Source organism: Camelina sativa, chromosome 18, assembly GCF_000633955.1.
Source record: "Camelina sativa cultivar DH55 chromosome 18, Cs, whole genome shotgun sequence".
NCBI classification, from domain to species: domain Eukaryota; kingdom Viridiplantae; phylum Streptophyta; class Magnoliopsida; order Brassicales; family Brassicaceae; genus Camelina; species Camelina sativa.
The window spans coordinates 15244515-15253493 of record NC_025702.1 but is presented as its reverse complement, the minus strand read 5'-3'; the positions used below and the strand labels follow the sequence as shown (position 1 = coordinate 15253493).

The window sequence follows — 8979 nt, the reverse complement described above, 5'->3', positions numbered from 1 at the left end:
ATATATGTAAGGGGAAAACATTAGCTTTTATCTTGTATTATCAGTATAATCGTAATCATTTTGTCATAATAAAGAAAACCGGACAATATATTTTCTGACTTTAAATATAGTACATTCGAATATCTATCCGACAAATGTAAAACAACCATATTTTACTCTTGTAGGTTCCTTATTTCTAACGATCATATTTTAATTGTAATATAATCTTGTTTCTTAGCTTCCTCACATTTATCATATTTCTTTAGAAAAGATTTGAGGATGATTTTATTTGACTTTTTGTTTTATTGTGTTTTCTCTCTAACATTCTTTCTCTTCTAAATAGTATAGTCAAGATTTTTGATTCATAGATAAATTATGATTACGATGTGAGACCAATTTATAAATGAAAAATATATATATATATATATATATATATATATGAAGATACTGTATAGAAATAAATCAAAATAAGTTAGAAATATGTAGATATAAATACAACAAATAATACCGAATGGTAACTAAAAATGAACAAGTATATCATAATTTTGTAATAAACCTATATATAATCGATTATCTAATATGTTGGAAGATAACAGTTACACGATAATTTACAGAAAATAAAAAGAACATGAAATAAAGAAAAAACTCTTATATAAACCCCACATTCTGTTATTCGTAATTGTTATAGTTAAATTTCGTTTTAGAACTATTTATGGAAGAAGAAATGGGAAAAAAGTTTTGGTCCTTATTATAAACAAAACCTTATTTCAGTTGGTGTAAAGTTTACAGAAAACAAAAGAACATGAAATAAAAGTACAGCTAGTGATGGGTGTGATGGAACTATCGAGGGATCTAGTCAAAGATTACGATATCAATTGTGGAATTCTAATGTAATTTGGATATGAGAATTGTAACACGAGCATATACACATCAAACGATTTGACGATCAAAATAATGTACCATACAAAGTTATTATTTTAAAAGAGCATATCAGTGAACAAGATTTACCAAAAAAAAAAAAAACGTTGTGCAATTTCATTTTTCAATATATGTTGGTGGTTGTATAAACGGTATTAGTACTTATTTTAAAAAAAAAATTATACATCAGAAGATATCACTTCATCGCATTATCATATATATCCTCTTCCTCTACTGAAATCATCCAAAACCCTGTAGAACATAACAGTATGTTCGAACAACCAATTCAGTTAGTGTGGAAATATGAATATTATATGTTGCTTTATATAACAATATCAAGTTAACAGATATCTCGAGTTTTAAATGGATATTTTTCTATAAACCATTTCAATGAAAAATATGTACAACGAAGAGAAGTGGTCCACTACACTTAGAATCCCTACGAAGATCTGCATGAATCTATATTAGTCCCCACTTTCACTTTCCTTTTTCCTTTTATTACCAAACCTAATTATTATAAATCGTATGGACTAAATTACCACATCAACATAACATTTTAATTATGTTCACTACTAACTCAGTTTGTTTTTGTTTCTCGAAACTCGTAAAATTTTAAAACTATGGTAAGGGTAAGGGTACTTACTATCACCAGTTAAGAAAATTCATATCAANGTGGAATTCTAATGTAATTTGGATATGAGAATTGTAACACGAGCATATAGACATCAAACGATTTGACGATCAAAATAATGTACCATACAAAGTTCTTATTTTAAAAGAGCATATCAGTGAACAAGATTTACCAAAAAAAAAAGAAACGTTGTGCAATTTCATTTTTCAATATATGTTGGTGGTTGTATAAACGGTATTAGTACATATTTTTTAAAAAAAATTATACATCAGAAGATATCACTTCTTCGCATTATCATATATTCATATATATCCTCTTCCTCTACTGAAATCATCCAAAACCCTGTAGAACATAACAGTATGTTCGAACAACCAATTCAGTTAGTGTGGAAATATGAATATTATATGTTGCTTTATATAACAATATCAAGTTAACAGATATCTCGAGTTTTAAATGGATATTTTTCTATAAACCATTTCAATGAAAAATATGTACAACGAAGAGAAGTGGTCCACTACACTTAGAATCCCTACGAAGATCTGCATGAATCTATATTAGTCCCCACTTTCACTTTCCTTTTTCCTTTTATTACCAAACCTAATTATTATAAATCGTATGGACTAAATTACCACATCCACATAACATTTTAATTATGTTCACTACTAACTCAGTTTGTTTTTGTTTCTCGAAACTCGTAAAATTTTAAAACTATGGTAAGGGTAAGGGTAAGGGTACTTACTATCACCAGTTAAGAAAATTCAAATCAGTTAATGACTTTCACCGATACGTCGATCACATGCTCGGTCTATCATAAAACTCATATATTTTCATTTTTGTATCTCGATCAAAATATGTCTACATTAATGAAACTACAGATATTACTAAAATAATTTCTGATTTGTTTGACAAACAAAAATCCAGGATTATAAAATTTTATAAAACTCATATGTTTTTAGCTGTTTGCTTTTACTGTTTTATTTACAGCCATACAAATCTATTTTACAGTCTTCACATGTTTAAAGAAATTATGTTCAAACCAACATCTTAAAAAAGGGTTTTGATAATTAAAAACAAAAAAAAAGCTTATTATTTTAAAACATAAATTGAAATGTAGATGCTGCCAAACTTCCCAATAACTTCTGAATTTTGAACTCTCCATCTATTAGTTATATTTCTCCATCAAAAAACGAAAATGTATAGAGAAATACCCTAAAATAGCACTAAATATAGTTTTATGGACAATTATAGCACACATTCCATAAATTTCCAAAATAGCACTATTTAACATATTAAAAAATTTAAAATTAATTTTTAGAATTTGTTTTTTTATGTTTGGGTTCTCAATTTCACATTTAGGGTATAGTTTTGAGGAATAAGGTTTAGTATTTTGAATTTAGGATTTAATTTAAAAAGATTAATTAGTGCTATTTTTGGAATTTTAAAGATGTTGTACTAAGTTTGGAACAAAAACTTATTTTGGTGCTATTTTTGAGAATCTCGGGAATGTATATGTGTATGCCTTTATTTTCTGACATACGTATAACGTTTTGGTACGTGTATAATGCAATAATGCTTTCTTTTGTACGTATTAATCGTCAAGTTTTGGCCGGCTGTGATGATCTGTTGTTGTACTTGATGTTGAAAACGTGGGTGTCGGACTGACTTGATTAATCCGCACTTTAAACGCATTTGAAATGAACTAATCCGCACTTTTTTGTTTGGTAAAATAAAACACCTAACAGTCACTATTTATTCACGTGGCAAATTTAAAGAGCTTTGATCGTGGTTTTACTATCTTTATGATGTTTCTGATCCCATCTACACCAATATATATATTCATCCATTATTGCTTAATTCCACTCCCCCTTAAACTCTAATCTCAAAATATATACTAATCAAAGTACATGCATGAATGATGTTCTGATATTTCTCAAAGGAATTAATGATTGATCTATACAATTCCACTCTCATGGGACCATGCATTGTGTCTATATGTGTGTTTCTGTATGGTATGTATCTATAGATGCACACGAATATAAATGTGAAATCTATGTGGTTTAATTTTTAGGTAAAACCCTTAACCAAAAACAAGATTAAGGTGAATTGTTTTTTTTTTTTGGTTTAATGTTAAAATTTATCCCAAATAAAGAATTTTTTTTATTTTACAATGGAAACCCAAAAACACACCAAACTCTTAAACAGAGAAAACAAAGGAACCAAAATAAAAATCAAGGAGAGATATATCTTGATATATCTTGAGCTTATGCCACACTTAAAGTGGGCCAGAGATACAACCAAATTAAAAATCAAGGAGAGTAGCGAAGAGAAGGATCGTCGGGCGAGAAGAAGATGAGTCCGTTACTCATGGTGCGATCGATAAGAATGACTTGTTATTTTGCACAAATTGAACTTCAACTAATTTTTAGGTCCAAACGTTTCGCAAGGTAAAATAGTTAGAATGAAAGTTTTGCACACGCCCAAGAGGAATTAAACTGTACAAGATAAGCTCTACATCTACATAGATGGCAATTATGAGAATCCAAAAAAAAAAAACCAATTATCAGAATCCATTTTTTCGCCAAACTCGTTTATCATAATTTATAAAAGTACAATACTTATTGGTGCGTCGCACATGCGTTTAGAATCTTATAATGATGAATGGATAATATAAATGAAGGGAACATATAAGGAGCATGATGATGCATGGCCAAAAAAAGGTTTAAGACAACTCAAAACACTATTTACTTTATTTAAATTAAAAGGGATACGAATATAACAAAATGTGCCCACGAGTTGAAATCATTACCCTTATATCCTTCAAAAAAAAATCTCGCCAATCCAGTTCCATTATTATTACAACTTATGCAGCTCATGGAATTTTATTGATTTTCTCGGTAATTTTTATTAAATTCTTTTTAGCACAAACTTTAATCACTTGTCGTTTTGGTCGTCGCTCATAGATTATTTTCTTAAAATCACCATTAATAAATTCACGAAACGAAGTTGGAAAGGAAGAAAATGACAACCACACGTGCGTCTAGCACAGTTTTGCTGTCCGGCTGTAATGCTGTATGTCTTTTTACTTTTCTTACATACTAGTATAAAATTTCAATCGAGAATCCTAAAAAATTAGCCATGTGCTCGGAAGAACGATTATGGTTAAAACAAATCATCCTAGAAAATAATAATAATATGAAAATAATAATATTGTGAGAACTGAGAAGTGAGAACCTAATAAAAAAAATTGAACGAGGGTGTCAATCAAAATGACATATAGGGAATATGTATGATCAAATTGAACTAAACGATTCAGTATATTTCAATTCCACTGAGCAAGTGAGCATAACTATTTTGTATCCCTCCTAACTATACTCGTTCTTATCTTGTTATATAATTGCTTAAAATATTTCAGTTCACTTAATAAATAACAGTAAAACATTCATAAAAGTTATGCAAATGTGTTTTTGCAGCGACAACAAGTTAACATGTGGCAAAAGAAGCAAACATAACGAAATCTTGAGGATATTCCATGTCTTGCTTTTTATTGTTTATTTAACGCGGCACAATGATTAATCACGAATCTACGAAGTTTGGCCTACGATTGTTTTTAATTGAAATTGACAAAATAGTTTATTACATCCCTTTTTAATATTTTATCAGCACTTTTCGATAGCCGTAAGGAAGAAGATCTCATAGATTCTTTTGATGATGACCTAATTGTGACAAGGAAACATCATCTAGTAGGGATATTCATGAGAAATATTCTCCAACAAAAGAACATTAATTTATGCAAAGTGTTATAGATCCGACTGGTTTCTACAGTTTTAACAAAATGATAATAAATATTTATATTTTTGTACACTTATAAAAGAAGAATATAAAATTAGCCATCAAAGAAAATGCGGATTGTATTTGTTAACATGGATGATTAGCGGTTTGATCAACATAATCGAATAAGAAAACATTTTTCTATATATATAGAAGAAAAAAACTATGTTCGCTTGGTGAATTTTAAAAGACATTTGTAAATCATACATTTTTCAATATTTAAATGATGTGCTGCAGCTACTTCTTACATCTGTTTGTTTTGATTGGTAACAGAATAAATAGTTCATGCACAAACCATCTCCAAAAGATACTACAAGTTTAAGTCGATTTATAAACCCATCTATACTAAATAAAACTCCATATTTGAAACTTGCTTGGTTGTTTGCAGTAGTGTCTTCATTTTCAGCCATAAGAAAATAAAACATTATTGAGCTGATACGGAATTCTCACAGGTTTCTTGATCCAAAGTTCAGATATCTTCTTGTTAGTTTTCTATACATCATCCAAAATGTATAGACTGAAAGTTCGAGGCAATTTGAACTCCCATTAATTAAATAAAAAACCTTAATTAGCCAAGTTCTAATATAAATGTCTGATCAATCCGAAGGTTGGGATAACGACATGTCCCTGGGGAAAATATATATGGTGCATGGTGATCTAAGGCCAATCTCCAATCCCCATGATGATTATGGTACATGCTCATATACTTCTTTTTGCTATTTACAACTAATCACAGTTATAATGGGGATTATATATGATGGTGGTGGTGGTGATGATGGCACATCATATTACAATATTATGTTAGTTCTATTATCAGTTAATCAATTTATTAGTTTAATCTACGATATTAGTGGCCATTAAGTGTTTATTTGTAATATAGTGATTAATTCTTTATAGACATGCATATACATTTAGTTACATCTAATTTGGATTTTTATTCATGGCATCCAAATTGCTAAAAAAATTTCTTGACACAGTGTATCAATATACTACAGAATCTATCAATGTAATAATAATGTACAAAACGGACCGTGGAATATTTTTCCAAAACCATTTGACCAGCGAGCGACATCGTGCGTGTTTAAACAGTTACAGGCTTACAGCTAATCTTGTTGTCTATTGAAAGTTGAAACCAGTGGTTTGTAAATTTAGAGTCTCACGTGACTCTGTGTGATAATATTACAGAACTTATATGATGTATTAATATTAATTTAATACATAATAATGTTACTCGAATTTAATACATAATAATTTAATAATGTTACTCGGCTAACTATTTTGATGGCTCAAATTCGTTTAATTAGTATAGGAATATGCATGTAATAAGTTATTACATTAAAAGATACTAGTAGTAAAATAGTAATAAATACTAGCTGATACTCCATTACACAAGAATAAATTTTGTTTCAAATAATTTAAAACGGGGTTAATTAAACTCGTTAGTTATTATTACACAGAAGAGACTCGCACAAAGTAACTTACACAAAGAAAAGAAAAAAACAAGAACCCGTCCAATACATGTGTCTACATGCGTGGCTATAAATATACAGCTACTACTACTCTTCATTGACACAAATCAAGCTTAAGTGTCGATTAAAACAAAGCAAAAAAAGTTCTCAGAAGAAAAAAAAATATATGGCGAGTAATAGTTTTCGTTCACAAATTCATCTTGGAGTAATAATAATTTTAATCATCATTACTCTTTTAACTCCGATCACAACCTACAACACATCACCACAACCATGGAATATTCTTTCCCACAACGACTTTGCCGGAAAACTCACCACCGCCTCCTCCTCCATCGAATCAGCCGCTACAGATTTTGGCCACGTCACCAAAATCTTCCCATCCGCCGTCTTAAACCCTTCCTCCGTCGAAGACATCACTGATCTCGTAAAACTCTCTTATGACTCTCAACCCTCTTTCACTCTAGCTGCTCGTGGCCACGGACATAGCCACCGTGGCCAAGCCTCGGCTAAAGACGGAGTTGTGGTTAACATGCGGTCAATGGTAAACCGGGATCGAGGCATCAAGGTGTCTAGGACCGGTTTATATGCTGACGTGGACGCTGCTTGGCTATGGATTGAGGTGTTGAACAAAACGTTGGAGTTAGGGTTAACGCCTGTTTCTTGGACGGATTATTTGTATTTAACGGTCGGTGGAACGTTATCTAACGCCGGAATCAGTGGACAGACGTTTCGGTACGGTCCACAGATCACTAATGTTCAAGAGATGGATGTTATTACAGGTACGTTACGTACCATGATTATCTCCACATAAAAATACAATAATAGTGATTTTTATTTTATTTTTTACTTCGTACGTTTCTGATTTAAAAAAAAAAAACTTCGTACGTTTTTTGCGTCTTTTTTCATTTAGATCTTGTTTATGCTCTTGTTTTGTTTGTATTGTTTGTCTCTTTTTATTTGTTTCTCGAACTTGGTTGATTGCTTTTCTTCTTTTCACACATCAATCTAATCACATATCTTTTTTTTTTGTATAAGGTTATAAAAAAACTACAGACTAGGTAAAAAAATAGGTGGTTATAATAAGGCTATTTCGTCTCTTAATGGTATGAATTTTCCTTAATAATATAAACATGCACTGATGCACATGTTAATGCAAAGGTCGATTTATCAGTAGACGATTTTTTTATAGAGAATTATAGTTTTTTTCTTTTTTGATAAAGTCTTACATATTATGGAAATTTCGTTGAAACTAATTCTGATTTCTGCGAAATTTACATGGTCATATATTATGTAACGGTTCATAAAAACCCGATGAACAAGGAAACAAAACTAAATCAACCAAATGGTCCCACGCGCATAATTTTACACGAGGTTTCTTGGGGCATAAGGACAAAACTCAAAAGTTCATAACGTTTGGTCCTAACCAGGTGTAATGGATTTTTAAGTAACAGTCAGTTTTCTTACTATAGCTGTACCCATTATGTCCACATATGAATCCATTTACTACACTATTGGTCTCAAGTGTAGTTAGCTTACGAAGACTTTCTAGTTCCATTGTTTGGTTAGGAGATAACATAATTTAATGAGACAGACTTTAGCACTTTAGGCTATTTTATATATGATGATGATACTTTTTATTTATATATAACTCGTCGCATTGCTTTATATTATTCTTTGTAAACTCATATATAACGGTCCACATTTGTTGATTTTTTTGCTAAACTTTCCTAATTTGGGTCAAGATATACTTTTGTTTTATAGGAAAAGGAGAGATTGCAACTTGTTCCAAATATATGAACTCGGACCTTTTCTTCGCCGCGTTAGGAGGTTTGGGTCAATTTGGAATAATCACAAGAGCCCGGATTAAACTCGAAGTAGCTCCGAAAAGGGTATGCTTAAATTGTAAATTATGCAATAATTAAAGAAATTTTAATTAAGCTTATAACTGAACATACAGTATATGCATTTTTTTTGGTTTTTTGCAGGCCAAGTGGTTTAGGTTTCTNTCCCATCCGCCGTCTTAAACCCTTCCTCCGTCGAAGACATCACTGATCTCGTAAAACTCTCTTATGACTCTCAACCCTCTTTCACTCTAGCTTCTCGTGGCCACGGACATAGCCACCGCGGCCAAGCCTCGGCTAAAGACGGAGTTGT

At 30.8% G+C, this 8979-nt stretch overlaps 1 protein-coding gene across 1 annotated transcript; it reads left to right on the top strand.

Annotated features, from left to right (window-relative positions):
* Window positions 6924-8849, top strand: LOC104763538 (cytokinin dehydrogenase 3-like). The gene is made up of 3 exons (XM_010486894.2): window positions 6924-7604; window positions 8587-8714; window positions 8811-8849. The coding sequence occupies exons 1-3, from the start codon at window positions 6992-6994 to the stop codon at window positions 8847-8849; spliced, it is 780 nt and encodes a 259-aa protein (XP_010485196.1). The 5' UTR covers window positions 6924-6991.